The 22813-nt window shown below is 40.1% G+C and overlaps 1 protein-coding gene across 2 annotated transcripts in view; it reads right to left on the bottom strand.

Annotated features, from left to right (window-relative positions):
• ipo11 (importin 11) overlaps window positions 1-22813 on the bottom strand; it is a 219418-nt gene that overhangs the window by 94405 nt on the left and 102200 nt on the right. For both annotated transcript variants that reach the window (XM_080738216.1, XM_080738217.1), the window contains exons 20-22: window positions 22012-22125; window positions 18131-18246; window positions 13749-13825 (exon numbers count right to left, since the gene is read on the bottom strand). In XM_080738216.1, coding sequence (XP_080594342.1) covers window positions 13749-13825; window positions 18131-18246; window positions 22012-22125 — 307 coding nt within the window. The remainder of the gene's footprint in view (window positions 1-13748; window positions 13826-18130; window positions 18247-22011; window positions 22126-22813) is intronic.

Here is a 22813-nt window from a genome sequence, read left to right as displayed (position 1 = left end):
TTGTTCCCGGTGAGCAGGTTGGTGCCTTGCATGGTTTCCTCCGCCACCAGTGTATGAATGTGTGTGTGAATGGGTGAATGTAATGCACAATCTCTGTAAAGCGCTTTGGATAAAAGCGCTATATAAATGCACCATTTACCATTTACCAAGTCAGATGATGACCCAAGAGACTTTTTGTCTTGTTTTAAAACAAGATGTGTATTTTATTTTATACTTGATTTGAATTGTTGCATTCTGACTGTTACTATCTGTTCAATTAAATTCAAAGGAGCTTTATTGGCATGGGAAAACATACCTTTACATTGCCAAAGTTCACTAGCCTTGCATACCCAGACACTGTTGTGGATATTAGTCTGGTCCTTCTCAGTGTTATTTATTTCCAAGGGGCAGTTACAAAAAGATTGAATCAGATCTGTTCATTTTCACTTCACATTTTGTGAATAAAGCCTAATTTGATAAAATGTTATCATTTCATCATTCCATCCATGATAATCTTTTGGTTCAATGAGGTTTAGCCTGGCTTATATAGATGGAAATGTGGCTGTTTTCTGTGAGTTTCCTTAATTATTAGACTTGTCATTAAGTGTGTTACAAAATCATTGTAAACGTCCAAAATGGGACCGTCATTTTTAGCTTGCGGCCCTTTGACTTTTGGTATTTTGCTGAGTGGCCCCTGAGCCATCTTAACTCACTTAGCGCCGAGCGAGCCAGATTTCAATATGAATCTGCGCTTATAACGCCAGGAAATAGCTATATTGAATCCCCAAAATCACATTACATAAACAGGTACACGTGCCTGCGAATGCCACAAGATGACCACTAGAGTGAGCCATAGCCCATTGACTTTCCATGGTCCCATGTTAAGTCAGAATAAAAAACAAGGTTCATGAGATAACAGGATGGTACAATGACATGCTCTCCATTGACATTCAATGGACAGGCCGCCGGCCGCCATTTGAGCTCAATACTGCTCAATTCGTGCTTGATCGTCTCAAACCACCATTGGTATGGGCATCGGAACGTATATAGATGCCACACAGAAAGTTTCCGAATCAAAATCCGACCTAGTGAAGCTACGTGAGGGTCGGATGGTTTGCATTGAGCCTAGCGGCTAACAGAGGCCTACGTAAACAGGAAGCTATGGCTTAAAGGTGACGTCATAATCGTATCCTTTTTTTTCACTGTTTTCATCTGTATGCTAGTCGAAGGTAAGCTAACCGTTCCGCTCCGTCTATCAACCCAAATTAAAAGCTTAAACAATGCTTTTATATAAAAGTCGCTCCGAGTCGCTCGGCACTAAACGCCATCATTAGTTAGTCGCCCCGAAAGTCGCTCGGCGCTAAGTGAGTTAATTTGAGTAGCCCTGTATATAAAATAATTGTACAATAGTTGTACAATAATAAACGCCCACGTGCACATATACGAATGCTATAATAACAGACTAAACTAAATAGTGAAACCCAAACAAACTACATGTATATTAGTTTAGGGTTATGGCTATAATTTAGGTTCATTTTCTGGGCTTTTGATAAGAGGATACTACTTCTCTTTGATTTTATAATACGCTACAACTTCTGAACTCGCTGCCATGTGTGTCGTCTTGTACACTTAAATAGCCTCCAAATGTGATATGGCATTTTGCTTACCATTTCAGCCATAACCAATGACTGTTTAGACAACAGATCAATTACTTTTGATTGAACAGAGAGGTTACCCCAACATGCCCAGCTGCTGTTCCATGCTCTCTGCAAATTGGGGCTGAGGGATTTGCAATAATTCAGAAATATATAACAAAGCACAAACTAAGAAAAAAAAAAACTAAATAACATTATGTGAAGCCACTCTAAAATTAGTCTCATGTGTGTTTCTATAGAACATAACTGAGCCTGGCCTGAATATGAAAGTAAAGTACTGAAGTAGTACTGAAGGACGGACGGTATAGGGGATGAAAGGTGCTACACTGACAGGCTTAGAGTCAAACTTTAATTGCAAATGAAGCCCAGAAATGCCAGTCCTCTCAGTGAGGCCACCTCCTATGAGTCATGCCACAAATAGCCTGGAGCGACAGGTGATCACAATCTTCTATCTACATCTAGAGTCAGTATGGTGATATCCACAGTAGACATGTTTCTATGTCAGTGTCAGTGGTGCTCAAACCTTTTCATGTGAAGGACCCCCAAAATTATATGTATTTGGCCCCATCTCAAAATATTTATTTCCAAGGACCCCCCAGAAGCAAAATCTTAGTTACAAATGTTTGCTTAAAAAAATACATATATTAAAAGATTTGCAGACATTTTCACAACTTTTCAAAAATAGCAGTTCTACAAGCTTGTAGATCTGCTATTTTTTGATAGCTAAAGTATAAAATAATTCCAGGCCCCTCCACCTTGGGCCCTGGTAACTCAGTCACACTTTTCCCCCCCTTGTGATGCCACTGGACACCACTCAAGGTGTAGCTACTTCCCCTGCAGGCCAAGACCATCGCAGATCAGGGACTCTATACAGAACTGTGAAGACAGCCGAGGTAGAAGGTTGACATTCAACCAAACTTGAAGCAAAGACCCCTGCAGTGCTGAGATTGCTCCTTTCAGTTGTGATGTTGAAAGAAGAGGTGTATTTCTGGTGACTGTATGCCTGAAATGTATTTTTTTTATATTACGTCCAATTTTCACAAAATGTTGCTTTGTATGACAAGAAAGGAAAAAGTCACGTGAAAAGTCCATTACAGTTTGATAGTTGTTACAAAGCAACACAGCTGCATCTCAAGTAAAGTAAGTACAACTTCACTGTGCCAGCGATGTGCATGGAGGAGAAATGAATGAATGCGTGTCGTTCCCAAGATAATTATTTCAGGAGAATAAAAAATATTAAATAAAAGTTATGGACTGGCTAAATGAACCAACCAAAGATTTTAACAAAACTCCCAATATGTTTCACCAGTGACGTTTCAGGTAGGCAATGGAAGTTTAAAGTGATACTTTGAAATTAATTTGGAACTTGTGAGTGTTTAGAGAGAAAGGATGTAGCCTTGAGAGAAACACCATATGGGTGTAGTAACAGGGAGTGGTATGTGTGTGTGTGTGTGTGTGTGTGTGTGTGTGTGTGTGTGTGTGTGTGTGTGTGTGTGTGTGTGTGTGTGTGTGTGTGTGTGTGTGTGTGTGTGTGTGTGTGTGTGTGTGTGTGTGTGTGTGTGCGCGCGCGCATGCGTGCGTGCGTGTGTGCATAAGACAAAAATGTCCTGCTATCCTTCTGGATATTCTCTACTGTAGGTCAGATCAAGTGAGCATAATAGGCACATGATAAGGATGGGGTTGAGTGCAAGGTTTGATGGAAGATTAAACGGTCCAACGTGCATAGATGCATACTTCTATTAGGCTTAGTCACTTCCTGTCGGTGTCAAGTGACAGAGAATGTGCAGCATGCATTGGCATGAGACAGTTATTATTCTGCCCCACAAGGCAGAAAGCCCTTATCTCTGACACTGTAAAAATGTAATTATGTGTCTGGAGTAATTGCTTGGGGAGAGGCGGCGCAAGCCAACCGGGAATATGAATAGAGCGGGGCATACATGTTAGATATCGAAACATTTCCTATATGTATCTACTGTATATTGAAGACGGGCAAATTAGTGCAGAGTGAGGAATAGCCCTTCATACTGCATCACAATCGATGGGTCGATGGGTGCAGCTGGCAGGTAAGGATCATGCAGAGTGTGAGAGAAACGCACATATGCATGGAGTAGCATAGTGCTTGATGGGCCATTAAAATACAGTTGGGATTCCCAGAGCTCTACATTGAAATAAGAATATGGATTGAGATGGAGTCAAGGGTTCATGGGCTTGTTACAGCCGACAGCCCAACATAAAAGAACGATACGTCTAATAGAGGCTGTTGCACATAGCAATATCCTTTGTCAAGTCTATATCAATATAAGAGAGCAAAAGTATTCATAGAAATGATAAAAAAATAAACTAGAAAAAGTGCTCCTCCAAGCACAGGTCTCCGCCAGGTCGGGAAGGTTACTGTGGCCTCCTAGTAGTGCTATAATAGGCCAATGTGACAAGGGTGCCATGTCTTCTTCGGCCTTTCACTGCAATCAGGCGCTGCATGCATGATTTTGTTCCAAAAAATGTTTTGCAAAGGTCAACTTGCTGGTGTCACTATAACAGGCCAATGTGAAAAGGGTGGCATTTGTTCCTTGATCTAGTGGGAATGGACGTGCAGAAAAGCTTTTTTAACTTTGCCTTTGAAGTGTTCATACAAAGTCTTACACTTATCGGTGGAGTAAAAACACAAAATCTGCCAGTTATAGAGCCACAATGAGGCTGATGTGAAACCGTTTAAGTGGCATTTCTCCTCTGCCTAGTGAGAATGTGTGTGCAAAATTTCACAAAAATTGCATGATTTGAGGCATTTCGTTCAAAAAGGACCAATCCTGCAAACCTTGGGAGCCAATCTTAGCCAATCAGGATGGAATATGGAAAATCGGACAGATCCATGGTGAACACATCACTGTTTTGCAAAAGTCTGCCTCATGGTGGCGCTATAACAGGCTCATGTGAAAAATTTGTGACGTTCTGATTTGGCATCCTGGGAGTGTGTGTGTACAGTTTCGGACGGACAGGGAGCAAGACATAGTCTCGGCCATGCCTTTCGGCCTGACGGAGACAATAAATTAATAAAATATTGATTTATCCTTGTGGGTTCAAAGTAGGTTGGGCTCCACAGATCACCAGGCCCTGGACAGTATAAGCCTTCTATCATCTCACCATTGTATGAGTGAGGACCAAACAATGTCCATGTACAGTACAGTATGAATAACAACAGCCAGACAGACAAGATACACTGCCTCTGGAACTAAACTAACTCACATCTTTCCATGCATAAAACATGCCCTGTTCAGGTTGCTTCAATAGCATGAATCAGTTAAACCTACTCATACTTTTCTACAGTTGAACTGACATATTAGTATTACAGTCAGACAATGTTCGGGAACGTCTGCAGAATTCTCTGTACAGCAAGGTGTGTTTATATCCATTAACAACCACCATCACAATTTCATATCCACTAAAAAAGATCTTTTAGTTTAATATAATTGCTTTTCTCGAAGATAATTTGAAAAGGAACAGGCAGTCCTGCCAAACAGATTTGTGGAACGAATTTAAATTCAGTCAAGACATAACACAAAAAAGGAAACATCAGTCATCACAACATATTTGATCAAATAGTTGATCTAATAAAACTGATGATGAAGTGGCACCTAATGAATCATTTATTGCTGTGGCCGATGCTGCAAAGCAGCGTGCCATGGGATGTCAGGAAGCATTCCCATAACAGTGTCTCTCTTCAAGGCAGCCTTCACTGACTGTGATTAATAACTGCTTTTGAACTAGCTCGCTTACCAGATGCATGCTGGGACACCGATAGAATTGATAGAACTAGTGGGCCCTGTACTAGACTAGTAGGTTTGTGTGATAAATGGAGACAAAATATGAACTCTCATATTAGAAGCCAATTAGAAGCTTTGTACGAGTTTAGCTTAAAGGTGATACACCATGCATTTAAAAAGTATTTATGTCATATTGTTTATGTCCCAAAAACGTTTTTCAAAAAATTACCACTCCTGAATAGAGAGCCTCTCATTTTTTAATGGCTCTCAGAGCATTTTCAGCTGCAGTACCACCTTTGGCCTAAACTGCGCCAAAGGGGCCTGAATTATTATTTTTTTCTTCAAAAACGGCCGCCGATGACGTCATCGACGGCAGCAAATCTGGACAGCCTGTTTTGAGAACCCGTGGGATGCTTTTAACCTCCACCTTCCCAAAACCAGAGAAAGACACAACGATCTGAAATGGGACTTTGTGAGGATAGAAGGTGCTAGTGGGACCCCAAAAAAAGGTTTTAAAATAGGAAAAGTGAAATTTCATGGTGTATCACCTTTAAAGAGGAGGAGTTCAAGTTATAAAAAGTGTAAATGAAAATAATAAATCTGGGTCCGGATCGCTGGTCTAGCGGTCTAGGGCTAGGCACCTACTGTAGCCTATGTAGCCTGGCAGCACATCGTGGGTTTGAGTGCTATTACTGATGAACTTTGCAGCATGTAGCAAAAAAAACAAAAAAAAACATCCGAAGGCATTTTCAATACAAAACGTTCACTCAGCTTGATGACAACTTCAAATAACTTCCTAAGTTTTTCATTAGAGTAAACTTTTAAGTTGTTATGCTGCTCTCTTCCTCTCCAAAAACAAAACTAAACAAAACTAAAAACATGTCCAGCAGGAGCCTGAACTGAGGAGCTCACTGAGCCTCACTCCCTGTGGTGCTGCCTTTCAAAGTATTGGATGAGTAATCAAGTCGAGATGACAACTTCAAATAACTTCCTAGGCTTTTCATTAGAGCAAACCTCTTCCTCTCCAAAAACAAAGCTAAACTAAACAAAACTAAAAACATGTCCAGTAACCCTCTGAACTAGTCTTTCAAAGTATTGGATGAGTAATCAAGTCGAGATAACGGAGTACATATAAAAAGTCTGCATGGAATTTGCTGAAGTGGCAAACAATGTCGACCTGCCTGGTAGTAATGCTGAAAAAGCAGAAAACTCCAAACATGCTTATTTATTACATAGTTAGATATCTGGAATAAGCACTGCCACTAGCTACAGCAACCGCAGCTCTGTGCACAAATTGAGGAGGCAAACATTATCTGTTTACTTTATCCAAAACTATCTGTATAGCATGGAAGTTCACATACACAGGGATGTGTATGCACGTGCGTGCGTGCGTGTGCGCGTGTGTGTGCGTTCCAATGAATTAACTGATTCACATCTCCCAGTTTTTGCAGTCCTCTTAACCTGCGCAATATCTACAGTATACTGTACATGATATCTACAGTATATATGTGCATAATCTACAAAAGGTAGCCCTTGTGACAAAACAAATACCCAAATCCAAGATACTTGGAAAGACCTTGCAACTAGGGTTGTTATAATAATAATACAGTAATGCAAGGCATTTGAAAATTATGATAGAATCCATACCGGTACCATCATGACTTTTTCCATCGTGTGATACAATGCCAATAGAGATGTTGTCTTCCATGTAAACAAACATATTATTTGTATTGCTTGACACATGCATTCATGAATCTTGGGTTTAAATCTACTTGTTTTTCCACACTCAACGGTTCACTAAAACACTCTGGTCCGGCAGCATGAATGCTCACATAAGAGTGCAAAGAAAACTCCATCGTGTCGTTTAGACATGTACGATAAATGAAAAATATAAAAAATTGGAAATACTCCAGTAAAAGTGTACTCAAGTACAGTGATGCTGACATCACTGATACTAAACAGTAGGGATGTCGCGGTGTTATCAGTCAGTCAGCCCACATTTGGAGATGACTGACATCACTGATATAAACAGTGACCAAATCTGATATACTCACATGGTAAAACAGTGACCAAATTTTTTAGATGACTGCCATCACTGACTGACATCACGGAACACCATACAGTATATGGGCATAAACGGGTGAAATAGAGCCCAAATTTGGAGATGACTGACATCACTGTTACATCTTAAATCCTGCTATCCTACGAGCGGATACTTTCACCTAAGTACACAACCATGGGCAAGGACTAGTTACTTAAGTAAAGTTACTTTCCACCACTGTTTATCAGGCAGGCCAGGCCACACATCTGGTGCAGGCTGGCAGACAGCAACACCAGAACCCAGCCTGGCTCACTCTCAATGGCCCCACGTCCTAGCCAGAGCAAATGTACCAGCAGAAAACAGTGATGAAAACCAACCGAGGATAATGACCCAAGGGCTGAGAGAAAGTAGTAGACCATGGTAAATGTGACAGACTAGAAAAACATATACTGTAGATCAGAGGTCTTCAACAGGGGGTCCGCGACCCCTAGGGGGTCCGCAGAGGTACTGCAGGGGATCTGTGAAATTGTTGCTTAAAAAAAATCTAAAAATCTAAAAATGAATGAAATGATTTCTTTTGGCCATTTTCCACATTTATGTTAAAAATAAAAAGATAAATCATGATTCTATCCATTTTGAATAGCTTGAATACATGATTACTATGCAATTGACAGATTGTTGATATTATTGACATTGGATCTCAGTTGGATCAAGTAGTATGTTTAGAAATGGTAGTGGTATGGCCACCTTGCTCACTATTGTACATGTTAAAAAATATGTCGTAGCCCCGACCCCCCCAACCTACGAGGTGGTAGGGGGTCCCTGCTCCATCTCCCCATCAGTTTGGGGGTCCCCGGCCTGAAAACGTTTTAGACCCCTGCTGTAGATACAAGAAATATTCTATTTAATAATACAGTAGATGTATGTAAATAAATGCATGTGTAGAAACTCATGTATAATTTATTATTATAAGCTGTTCTGTTCGTATTCACATTCACAGAAAACCTGTAAGAGGAGCATGTGCTTTAAATTTTGAGGGCTAATTTGTTCTGACCGGCGACTACCGTTTGTGTTTGAACATTTCTCTGCAAGGAATGCAGTGTTGCATTTCCCCATAGGATCTGCATGCAAGGCCTAAATAGCATTACGCACAATATTGTGCTGCCTTCATGCATACAAGAAACATGAAATGCAAAAAGATGTATGAAAAAACACGCGCGCACACACACACACACACACACACACACACACACACACACACACACACACACACACACACACACACACACACACACACACACACACACACACACACTTTTCAGATGCATATGTACTGTAGTAGCCTATTTACACACAGCTTTGAAAATATGTCTTGCATATAAAGATCTAATGTGTGTAATGAAGGGTAAATCCTATCAGCAGCCTGGGGGAAATGGAAAGCAACAGAAGCATGCAGACTGAAAACACAAACACTGGCTCACGAGAACAAGATTATTTCAGACCAATAACTCGGTTGAGAAAAATTATAATTACGAAGTATTCATTTCCACAGTACCTGTAAATATATCAATTTGTTCATTACTGTACACTACAGTATAAACTGGTACATTATAAATAATCTTTTCGTTAAAGCAATCCTCATCATGAAAATGAGAAGAAACTTGTCCAATAAAGAATGAATGTTCAAACAAATGGTCATGAGGCATCAGTGTAACAGGTGAAAAATATAGGCATGGAACTTCTGGAACATCTACAGAGTAAATGAAGGGGAAATTCTCTCCCGGGAACAACGCGGTCAAAAAGTGGATGGTCACTGTTGAGCACTACAAGCATTGCACTTGTCTATATATGATAGTATTGCTTAAAATTGTTAATACCTGCTGACATAAGCATGCGTGTCTTTATTCTTTACAGGAAATATGATTGGATGTTTGATATGCAAATATATTTCAACAAAAATATATACTTGGCTTTAATTGGGATTCTGCATTTTTCTCACAAATGATGTACAATTACAATTTAGGCATTTAGCAGACGCTTTTAATCCAAAGCGACTTACAATAAGCAGGTAATACATCAATGTGACATTCATTTGACCACATCTATACAATTGGGCCTGGGGCAGTGAGGATAAACTTCAAGCAAGCCAATGTTATGCCGTTAAGACAAGTTTTGCTTTACTAACGGAATGCTCAAGTTAGCTAGCGCATGAAGGTCCATGAATCCATTTTCAATTTTCTTTGCATCACTAGACCTGTCAAAGTCTTCAGAACACCGTGTACATGTACACACCTCCTGGGAGGCAGTAAGTGAAAAGGGCTTGAGAGACAAAAATAGTACATTCATTTCTGATAAATAAGGGTGAAAAGAGAAAGAAATGCTCTTTCTGTTCCATAATCAGAGTATTTCCATCGTGTCGTTTAGACTGAACAGGGTGGCTTGTAGAGTCGCACAGCAGGGATCAGTGTATGCTGCCAGGTCTGACAGGAGAGGACAGTTATTAACGGCCTGGTTACTGAGTGTTGTAATGTGGCTTCTGTGTTCATGTATTCACACACATCGCCACAGCTCCCCCGGGGAATGCTTTCTTGTTACTGGAACAATCAGCGGGGGGTTATCAGAGTTAACGTACATTTGAGATGACTTGTATTGACCGTTCGCAATTCCAGATAAAATTGCACATGTGCCGAGATATATTTTGATCCATCTTTCCTATCATCCATTATTCCATACCCGTCCATCTTTCTATCTAGGACCTGTCTTCATTATGTCTCTCTACCTCACTGTCATCTTTCTATCCATCCACTGATCCCCTACTCAATCATCTTTCCCTGCCCTTCAAAAATAAAAAAAATAAAATACAGCGCAGATTTTCAAAGTGGGAGCCATGATTTACAGGGGGGCCGTCATGGGGTGCCAGGGGGACAATTGGAAAGGAGAGGAAAAATAAACAGAAAAGAAAAAACAATTAATAATAATATTAAGAAATATACTATAAATAAAATTACCAGTAAAGGTGGCCCTTCACCAGACTACAAGAGACTCTTTCCAACTCTTTCAGACTAGCAATCTGTGGCATTTAGTTGGCACAGACTAAGCACAAACTCTAGTCAGCTGAAAGAACATTGTTTTTGCACAGATTTGTGTCACTTTGTAGATTATTACAAAACATACATTAACCACTTCAGCCCTATATACATTTAGACCATTTCAAAATAGCCGATCTACAAGATTTCTGTGAGCTTGTAGATACAGTATGCTATATTCAAACGATTGTTATACATAGGGCTGTCACAATTATTACATAATCGTCTAATCGTGATTATTTGACATTATCGTGATTATTTTGTCATAATCGTCATAATCGTGAATGTTGAAAAATTTCAGAAATAGTGGAAATAGCAGATCTACAAGCTCACAACGCGTCGCATCGCGACACGTTGTGAGCTTGTAGATCGGCTATTTCCACTATCAATGTTATTTTTTAAGTGGTAAGTTGTCAAATATGTCAGTAATTTCTTTGTATATTTAGGTTATGTGTCATATCTACCATGTACAACTTCAAAACCTAAAAGACAAACAGAAATGTAATTATCAACGACAAATACACAATTAAATCGTTAATCGCCAATTATTTGAGTGACAATTAATCGTCATGTAAAATGTCATATCGTGACAGCCCTAGTTATACATTTGCAAACTTTAAATGGAGCATTCTGCATAATGAGTACTTTTACTAGGTTACTAGGTACTTTAAGTACATTTTGATAATAATACTTTTGTACTTTTACTCAAGTAAACTTTAATTATAATAATAATAAACTTTATTTGTATAGCACTTTTTAAGAACAAAGTCAAAGTGCTTGAGAGAAGAATCAGCAATACAAAGAAGAGTCAGCAAAGCAAAAGCAGTACAACACATCACAAAATGGAATAGATGAAAAACAATAATAGCATACATTAAAATCAGGACAATCAAGTGAGCTAAGGGTTGAAGGCAACTCTATAGAGGTGAGTTTTCAGGAGGGATTTAAAACAGGGCAAAGGGTGACTGACTGACGCACATGAGCTGCAGGTTTTCATAGTAATAAGAACAAATAGTTGATAAGATTGTCGTGCCTATCTAACCATTTCCAACATGGCCTCCCTATGTTGGACATGTCATTAAGTCAAAAGCTTTCAATAGCTTTCAAAAATGTTTCAAACCTTTTACGTTTTATTGTTAAAACAGAACTAAAAGCAGAACTACAAGCATCTGTTGCAATGTGACATGTTATAAGCTTGTAGATCGTCTATTTTCACAATCTTCATCTTCCTTTTTTAAAGCCTTTTCAGAATAGAGGGGCTGCAGCCAGAGGGCAATTTGGGGGTCTGTAGCATGGACATTTTTTGGGAACCCCAGACCAACAATGTGACATTGTTCCATTGTTACCATACTTGCCTTTTTCCCCTAGCAGTTATCATTCCGTGACACTCCCCTCTGTGCTGTGCTGTGCTAAGGACCATCAATAAGGCAAGGCCACAGACTACTCTCGTGTTCATGTCAGTTCCTTTACCCAACTCCCCAAAGCAGCACCAAATCAATATTGCTCCTCCCTGCACAGAGAGCAACACTCACATTCTAAGATACACACAATTTTACACACAGATATCTACATGCTACAGCGAGTGCAGCGTCCCACTGCCTCGGGGGCCTATAATAAATCACCTAGCTAGCTCCATTCAATCAGCCACCAGTGGCTACAGTCTACAGACCCAGGGCGGTTCAGCCCTGCAGCACTGAGACCATTACAAAGCTACAACTGCGACCTATGCACACTTCAAGAGCCAGAGGGAATACAAATAACTGCACGTCATCCATTATGTATATTGCACGTGATAGTAAGCATAGACAGAGGCTTGGTCGTTGTGTGTTGTTGCACAAATTATACGCAATAATGGTACGGTTCAAGCTCCCTAAACCTCAATTCAGTTCCAATATGGAATGTACTGTAGTTGTGCAATTCTTTTGTCCTGTCATGTCGTACTACTGTGCCCGTCTACTCCGGTCACACTACTACCTGCTGCCATTAACAAAGTAACTCTATTACGTCCAGAGATATATGTTCCTCCAGGGTAATCAAATCTTCCTGCCTTGGGAATGAAGTGTCCATTAAGTTGCTCTTGAGCCCGCCGGGCCCTAAAAGAATTGCAGTTAATGGATGGAAAAGGATTATATTTCATATACTGAAATCTCTGCCCTCTATGGGCTTACCTCATAGAAACTGAAGAAACGTACATGTAATTTGCTAGGGGTGTAACGATACATTTTAATAGCGATTCGATACATATCACGATACATGGTTAACGATACGATACATGGACGATATTGGTTCATTCATAGCGATACGATACGATTCGATTCAATGATTTAAAATCGATATAGTAACTATTTAGCAAAGCAATTAAATCTGTGTGAAAGGTGTGAATAGTGCAGGTTTTTAAGGAAAACATGTATTATTATGGATATAAATAAGTAAACACAGTGATTATCTGGCAAATATATGGACATTGCATATTGACAAACCTGCACCTTGAAATGAACCCAGAAATTACACTCATTTATCGATAGACGATATGGAAAGGAAAAGTAATTAAACCCCTCGTTTTAATTTTTTCTTTAAAAAAATGGTAAATACGTTAAATACAATGCACAAGCAGGTAGTTTCGATACAATCGATTCTTTGCACTGCCGATTCCATACGATACAAAATAAAACGATGCGATACGATTTTAGCTGTTTTCATTTCGATATACTTCGGTTTTTTAAGTTAAAAACGATATTTCGATACAGTTACTATATCGTTACACCCCTATAATTTGCACAATACATGCTCATGCTCAGGTGTGATTTTGAGCAGTCAGTGTACAGAACAGTATATAGATTTTGTCCTATACTCTATTCTTACCATTATATTTTGTAACTGCTGGCACGGAAAATAATTTCACACCTTTACACCCTGTAAACTTGTGAAGTGACAATGAACTTGGAAGTTGAAAACATGCACTGTGTCCCGCATCCACTTGTAGACACCGGATGTTGGCCGTTCACTCTCCTTTAACGCTCCACTTCCGGCCACACGTGTCTGTGTTTACATTCCTAACATTCCTATCTGTACATGTTGTAATGGGAGTTGCAGACAGATTCAGCTGTGGAGCTCTGAATCTTTCTTGAGAGATTAGTCTTAGTGTAAAGAAAGTGCGTGCACTGTGTGTGTACCGTGCGCAATGCAAATCACGTACAGTATATTACAAAGAAACATCGTGTGAGCTTACCTAGCAATGCTGACATATTCTGGAAAATTCTGAGAAGCTCTGGGGTAATGGCTGGGCTGTTCTCCAAAGTCACCAACCTACATGAAGAGGTGGGCGGAGGGAAAGAAGGAACAGATAAATTGGGGGCTGGTTGGATGATAAAAGGATTAGAGCCTGACTGATTATCAACTAGAAGCAGTGCTCTTCCGAGCACAGGTCTCCACCATGACTGTAGAGATACTGTCTACCGATTTGCGTGACTTTTGGACAAAATCTGTAGGAGTACTGGTAAAAGTTAGTTTTGCAAAAATCTGCCTCCTGGTGGCGCTAGAATAGGCCCATGTGAAAAATTTGGGGCAGAGGTTCTGAATTGGTATCCAGGGAGTGTGTGTGCACAGTTTGGCAGCGACCGGGCCAATGGCGCCGGAGATTAGCTGGCAAAAGTAATTTGTGTTTCTTTATTTGCTAATTATTTTCCAAATAGATTTCAATATTTTGTACTTTTGTTTCCCCACAAAATAACGATCAAAAGAATCTGTTATCGGCGGAAATAGAATGGGAGAGGTCAAAAGAAAACGTGAGAGAAGTTAAGATCACAGGAAAGATAAGTGTGATGAAAGACAAGGGGAAGATGGCTGTAGATAAAGAGAGTGTTTTTGTTGTTTTTGTGTCTATTTCCTTTTGTGCAGTTTCTGTATTTTTATTTCGTTATTGCACAACTGCTCCCCTTGTATTTTATTGTATTGTTCTTATTGAACTTTTGAAAATGTTAATTAATCAGCTTTTCCAATAAGGAAAGGATTCTAAATAAGCCTGCTGGCTTCTTCCTTTTCTTAAACTTGTGTTTTCATGATATGTTTTGTTCAAATTTCTATTAAATGTGCTAATAAACTAAACTAAACTAAACAGAGTGACTTTTTTTAATAGAAACCATCAAAGTCAATTACAATGTCATCCCATTTTGTCCAATGTCACCGCTCGCACAGCCTTTACTATCTATTGGAAACCAATTAATCTACATGACATCATGGTGACTGATGACACTTTATGAGAGCTCTGAGGTGAAATTAGTTTTTATACTCAGCATATGGGAATGGGGCCGAAAAATGAATTACATGGGCAATAAACTGCACAGGTTCTTCAGGTCATATATCTGTGCCCGAAGGGGACATGCCCTATCCCGTAAAAACATCACAGCGGACTCCAAAAGCTGGATATGATCTTGATACTCACAGACTAGACATGAATGTAGGGCCTTCATGATCATGACATTTTACTATAATAAATTATAATATAATAGCCTTTTAGGCTTTTTAAATAAGAAAATGCACAGGGCATTTATGGCAACTTGAATAAGTTCACACTTTCAAAATATAAAGAAATAGCAGCTTTACAAGAGCACAAAAGTTCACATTGTGACGCATTGTGAGCTTGTAGATCTGGTATTTCCACTTTGTGGGGAAAATCAACATGGAAACGATTGTGGCAATTATTCAAAATAATTGTGACAGACAAAATAGTAATTAATGTTGGATTAATTAATGAGAGAAAAGAGGAAAGAGAGAGAGAAAGAGAAAATGGAAGAAAAGAGGCAGGAATAGAAAAGTAAAATGACGGAGAGAAAATGACTAATAAAATGACTCTGAAAACACAGTAAACAAATAGGTAGGTCGCGACCATTTATCAGAGAGAATGTGCAGAGGCAAAAGCAGTGTAACTTCATGCTAATACACAAACAGAACACTGACTTATTACTCTTTAGATCCCTCTAGAGGAGAGGAGAGATAAAGGACACAGTGGAGACAGAACAGAGATGACAGGAGAGGAACTGAAGGCCACACTAGTTTATCTAAGCGTATTACAAGGCTTGGATGAATTGCTTGATTCTGATTGGTAATTCACTGAATTAATTGGTCTCTAATCTTTTAATAATGACTGCTGAACTCAATAACAGGCCACTGTCTAATCAAAGACAAAGGGCACCTGGCTCATATCAATCTCTGTTGCTTGATTTTTGCTGCATCCGACATTGCAGACATGTAAACAAATGAATGGACTACTTTCATTACTGTAAGCAATTAAATCCTTTTGAAATCAATCAAATTGATTTGTTGTTACTTTTGGGCCATTTAGCCGTGGTCTAATAAGCGGGATAATCAAAGGGGGAGCAAATCATTATTGTGAAATAAACCCCTTGAGGTTGATAAAGAGTCCTCCACTTTGCGTCGAGGTCTAATCACCCTGTGTGGGTTTATTTCTCAACACTGACCTGCTCCCTATTGACTATGTCTTGCATAATAAATATGTTACATGCAGCAGAAAACCACTTGCACAAGACGGCACAGCCTGTGTGTGTGTGTGCTTGTGTGTGCTTGTGTGTGCTTGTGTGTGTGTGTGTGTGTGTGTGTGTGTGTGTGTGTGTGTGTGTGTGTGTGTGTGTGTGTGTGACTTTGTGTCAACCCAAAGTCAATCAAACAAAGGTTCAAACTTGTTCTACTGATATACAACCAAAATGTGGAACGCCCTACCGAAGGCCTTAAAGGAGTGTGGTTCCCTAGCATCCTTTAAAATCACCCTGAAAAACCACTTACAGGTGGCAGCCATTCGCAACTGGCAATAACAAACCTAGACCAGTCACCCCTGACCCTCCTTTGTATTTACCTACTGTATACATTTTTTGCACTGTTTATTTTATTTGAATTTACTTTTTTTTTTTACTATATCCACTGCATACTAGTAATGTGTTCTATCCGTCTGTCATTCAATGTTATATGAGATACTTCAATGGTTTCCTATGGAAATAAGCTTAGTCCAATTAATCCATGCCTTTGTCTCCTCCAGGCTGGATTACTGTAATGCACTTCTCATCGGGATCCCAAGCAAGAGCCTTCAAAAGCTCCAATACATCCAGAACAGCGCTGCTAGGGTCCTGATGAGAGTGCGCAAATATGAGCACATCACTCCCATCCTCCACTCCCTGCACTGGCTTCCCATCGCCTCCCGGACTGAATATAAAATCACCCTGCTAACCCACCAATGCATCTACGGAAATCCCCCCCCCCCCCCCCCCCCCCCAACTCAAGGAACTGCTCGACCCACAGCCCTCAACCCACAGCCTCCGCTCTGGCAACACAAACCGACTAAAAGAACAGCACACCAAGCTCCACACTATGGGAGACAGAGCATTCTATGCAGCCGCCCCCTGCTGTAGAACTCGCTCCCAGATCACCTAAGAGCTCCACAGTCTGTTGATGTTTTTAAAAGAGGTCCAAAGACTTTCCTTTTTAACAAAGCTTTTGGTTAGCTTTTAGGTTTTTAAAACCCTGCCTTTTAACTTGTTTTAACTTGTTTTGACTGCTCTTTGCAAATGCCTTATCATATGTTTTTATTTATCTGTACTGTAGCACTTTGAGGTTTGCTGTGTGTCTGTCGTTTTATGTAAAGTAAAGGATGTGATGGTATATTGTAATTAAAAAGGCAGTAAAAGCTGCTTGTCTGTGCTTTTGTGTACTTGTGGGAGATAATTGTGTGCACCTTCATCTCGGCATTGACAGCCTGAAGGTCCCATATGTCAGGTTAGTGGCCCGTGTTTCTGTACCAACACCAAGAGTGAACAAACAATATTTCATTCTTTAAGTGATAAATTCCTCCTTTGAAACTAAGTGCTGGAATAAGACATACTTAATGACAGATGAAGGCACGGTCTATCCATTTAGCAAGATGTTAAAGTAACTTCTGTGCCAGGCAGTGATGTATTGCCTCACGCTTGCTTCAATAATGACCATGCAGAATTTCATTGAGAACAAGAAGATGGATGGAAAAGGGAAGAAACAAAAAGAAAAACGGAAGGATCTGCCAAAACTGGAAATTACGAAAAAGCAGGCAGAGATGCAATGAGAGAGAAGAGCAGAGGATGCTATAAGGAAAATGTGTGTACCTACCTGCATGCACTGCAGTGCAAGGGGAAGGAGAGCACTAAGTGCTTGATAAACGTCTGCCTTGGGTAGTGTGACAGAGACAGTTAGAGTCAACTGGCTGACATGGTTGCCGCAGTACTGCCATAGACCTTTGTCTTTTTAAATGTGTCTGATAATCCCATGTGGGATGGGCTCTCAGTCTTTTCCATTAGCATTATGTATATGTAGTTACTGTATACATTGAGTGTGACTGAGGAGCACAGGTCTCCGCCAGGTCAGGTGGCAATCTTAGCAAATCAGAATGCATTATGATAAATCAGAGAGTTCTGTCTTGATCACATGACAATGTAGCATGACAAAATCAGCAAAATGTGTTTTGCACAAATTGACCACCTGAGACAAATTTGGGCTACGCCTTCGGCCTCAGTAATTCAGACACAGATTTGTGCGTGCGTGCGTGTGTGCGGCAAAAGCTTTTTTCCGTACCAGAGTTCCAATCCGTCCTCCAGAAGGTAGACATGTGGCGGCTGGGACACATCAGTGCTCAGTTGGATGACAGGAAGTAGGAAGGGGTACAGGTTTTTGCTCTCCGCTCCAAGGCCCTGTGGCGTCACAAATAAAAAAGGAAATCATCGTACCACTTAGGGATGGGACGATAAGCGATATTATCGTTTATCGTGATAAAAAAACACTCACGATAATCGTATCGTGGAGATTGAATCGTGATATCATCCTCAACTTTTATTTGCCGAGCTGCATATCCGGAACTACTTAAACCCTCTACAATTGGTAAAAGGTACTTATAATATATTTACTTGCTACAGTCTTTTTTTCACTCTCTATCAAATGTCAAAAAATAGCCGATCTACAAGCTCCGTTGTGAGCTTGTAGATCTGCTATTTTTTGGCAAATGTTCCGCCCCAGGATAATGGATTTTAATTATCGCGATATCGTAAATCGTGATTTCTTTTGTCACAGTAATCGTGATATGAAATGTTCATATCGTCCCATCCCTAGTAGCATGGCTTTGAACGCTGTGCTTCACATTCTGTGACAGGCTCTTGTTAATATAATTGCGCTCATTGGTTCAATTATATTCATAAAAAAAACTCAGACAGACTTAGCCGAAGTAGGCCATTGATTTACAAAATAACTTAACAAGTTGAAACACGTAGATCCCAGGTTTAAACCGTCAGCAAAAGTATGCATCAGTCATCCCCCTGAACTTTGAACTTCCCTGAACATGGTATATGCATCATAACCAACGCATGCTGTTTAGTAGTAGTTAGTTGTGTATGTATGTTAGCTATACAGTATGTCAGTTCTCTGAATAGTCGTTAGTCTGAGGAGAGCAATATTAGAGGGAGGCCAACAGAAATAGTACACCAATGTGCCAACAATGTCCCAAACTACACACACACACACACACACACACACACACACACGCACACACGCACACACGCACACACGCACACACGCACACACACACACACACACACACACACACACACACACACACACACAACTCAAACACACAAAAACAAACGTTTAAAACTGTAGCACAAACTCATTCAGCTAGTCTCCTCTGGCTAAAATCTATTTACTGCCCTCTAAAAGGCTCCCCATTACTAACACTGACATCTTCTTCACATGTCCCCTCTGGTCAACTACAATACACTGCCTCACGTTCTGCCCTTCAATAGTGTCCCCATCTCCTCAGGTTTTACTCGACCACTTTAGATCCTCTCAGATAGAGGTGCAGTAGACAAGATGCTAGATGGCCTTGAATGCTGCATATTGCGCATCTGTCGCTCTGTGGAGCCAAGTATATTCAGTACCATTTCAGCGTATTTGTTCATGTATGTCACAGTAATGGCGTTATGCCAATCCAAATAACCTGATGTACATAGATGGATGGGATAGGGAAAGAGAGCATGAGATTCTTGTCTAACCTGTCCCAAATCAGTATTCTTTATCACGAGCTAGTGGCATACCTCATCAGGCAGCTGAATGGTAAAATGTTTTAAAAAATGGCACAGTCCACACCACAACTATAACGACAGTGGTGAATTATATAGTTATTATAGTGCTTAGTGTGGAGTCTGTGGGTGGCCTTTGAGGGACTAAAAGCGTCCATAAAATAGAAGTACCATAGATCAAATGCTAAAGTGTTTATCGGTGGATGCAGGTGCGCAGCAAATTCCATGTCAGCCCAGCTAAGATCTCTTGTTTGGGATTGATTGACATTGCAATCGTAGCTGGGTAAAAAATAACCCATACTGTAGGCCTCTGGTCTGAGTTGAGGGTAGAAAACTTGCACACTCAGCCGATAACTGCAGAGCACAGTGTTTTGTCTGGATTAAGTATACAGTAAGTATAGGAGGGCTAGTCAGTTCTGTGGCGGCATGATTGTTTTGTCACTTATGTGGGGGCTTACAGTACAGACAATCCCTGTATATGCACAGTATAGACAAGTTTGTTCCAATGGAATAAAAACATGTAAATGGTTTGTTATAGTATATATTACAGTTTGTTATTTCATGCCTCTTCAGTCAATCAAAAAATGTCACTGCCTCCCACAGTCCACCAGATGTGCGCTCCCCTGTAATTTTCTCAAAGGTGGCGTGTCTACATCAATGAGCTTTCCAAGACCTCCAGCTGTGGGTGTTATGAAGCGGCAGCTAGAGTATGGGGGGGTCCACACCTTCCTGCAGCCTGAGGGGACCTGGGGTCTTTTCTCTTTGTGCGTCGATTAATGGCAAACCAGAGCGACGCTGGTAAGAAAACTATAGAAATTGTTTTCATATTTATTTCCAAACGTGACAAATCCCGAGAGAGAGAGAGAGAGAGAGAGAGAGAGAGAGAGAGAGAGAGAGAGAGAGAGAGAGAGAGAGAGAGAGAGAGAGAGAGAGAGAGAAAGAGAGAGCGAGCGAGCGAGCGAGAGAGAGAGAGAGAGAGCGAGCGAGAGAGAGAGAGAGAGAGACCTAAAAATGATATGATGAAAGAGTGTGAGAGCCTTGTGGACGGTATGTGATGAAATAAACAAATCTGTGAGCCGTTGACTGAATTTGAACACAACTGCTATAGGAATGTATTGCAATAATCCAATACTTTTCAACCCATGGGGTTAGCACATGGTATAATAATTATTTGTGAGAAATAAAGAAATACAGAGAGAAGGCAACCTATAAATCCTGAGGCACCAAACCCAGGCATCATATGTTTGTTAATTGTTCACATATGTTACTTAGATAAGGCATGCCGTTTCAAGAAAAGTGCTTATTTCCATTGTGGTCCTTTGAAATGCTAATACTGTTACTTATGCAGCATGTTGTTTAGACAAATAACAGGTTTGTTGACTGAGGTTCATGCTATTTACTCTTATCTTGCACTTGTAAGGTGCTGTGGATAAATTGTAAATTGTAATCTCTGGGAGATGTTTTTGGAGGCGAGTCTCAGCACCATGTGGTAGGGTGCACAGAAACACTTCCAGCCATACAGTATCCACTGTGCAGAGCCACCTGTCACAACCTGCTAGCTTCAATCGATATGAACAACAAACACATTAGTTGTGTCTGCGATGTTTGACCCTGTGTGGCTTTTGAATATGACTCTGGGTCTGCAGAATACATGAAATAATTTACCATTATGGAGGAATATGGTGAAATGTGATGACTGTGTTGATCATGGCATCCAGGTATCACACGTAATGCCAACTCTGTTTGCAGGCGGGATTGCGTCTGTATCAATACTGGCAATGTAGAAATACTTTATTGCAAGTAAAGGTTCAGAATTCAAAATGTACTTGAGTAAAAGTACAAAGTATTGGCATCAAAATAAACTTAAAGCATCAAAAGTTAAAGTACAAAAATGTTTGAAAATAGCAGATCTACAAGCTCACAACACATTGTGATGTGACATGTTGCGATCTTGCATGTAGATCGGCTATATTCATAAGGCCAAGGTATAAAATAGGGCTAAAGTGGTTAATGTATATTTTATAATATTATAATCTATACCTGGAAAGTATCTAGTTACTTATGTTTTCAAATAATTGCAGTCGAGTAAAAGTACAATATTTGCATCCGAGATGTAGTGGAGTAGAAGTAAAAGTATCGGAAATTGTAAATACTCAAGTAAAGTACAAATACCTCAAAATTGTAATTGTGTTAATTCGCCAATTTTTTTAACCAATAGCTGTATGAAATACTTGCCAGTAATATAGTTTTAGCAAATTCATTAACTGGTTGCCTGAGTCCCGTGGTCATTTTTCTGCTGAATAAGAAGTAGTTCCATTGATTTGGCCGACAATGTACTTGGTTACTTTACACCACTGCATGTGTACAGCACATGGTTGAATGTCTTACCTGTACCAAGTGGATGAGTGTAGTGAGTATGGCACATCGCAGCATGTTGTGTTCTTCAGACTGCTTCCAAAGCAGAGGCAGGTACTGAACCAGACAGCCCACGTATGGCCGGATCTGATATATATGGACAAACAAAATGTGTAATATTAGGAAAAATACCCAGTGGGAATGATACTGGTTGGGAACGCACGCATGCCCCTCCAATTATGCAATACCTGTTGTAGCTACAGTAGCTCGAGTCATGGTATACTGATAACAGACAAAATACTGCATCAGAATAACTTATTCTATGACATCCATACAGAATACTTTATATTTTTTGTCATTGTATATTTGCACATATAGCATGTGAAGGAGCCATTCGGCAGCTACCAATATTGTGGAACTTGTTTAAATATGTGGCAAATGTGATGAATTATTAAATGTTCAATTAGCACAGGCTGGCAGGCCTGTCACGTTGGTCAAAGTGTGTCTGCTACCGAAGTGAAGAAAGTGATAGCGTGGAAGTTGCAAATATTGATTTAAACTAGCAGCTGTATGTTGAATTAATCAAGATTGACCAATTACATGGCATAATTAAAAGAAGGAATACAATCTTCAGCTCTGCACGAGGAGTACAATAAAGTGCAACCACATTCTGTCTGCTGTTGCCTCACGTCCTCATGGGCTCGAAACATCCCCTATGAGGGATGGATGGAATATTCATGGGACTTTCTCCATACTGGTGGTTTTAGACAAAAGACCAGAGGGGACTTAACAAGACTTATAGTTTGCAAGGATGAAAGCCATTTCTGTGAAAGAT

Source organism: Nannobrachium achirus, assembly GCF_963921795.1.
Source record: "Nannobrachium achirus genome assembly, chromosome: 12".
Lineage (NCBI taxonomy): Eukaryota > Metazoa > Chordata > Actinopteri > Myctophiformes > Myctophidae > Nannobrachium > Nannobrachium achirus.
The sequence above is the reverse complement of the archived record's forward strand: the minus strand, read 5'-3'. Positions and strand labels throughout refer to the sequence as shown.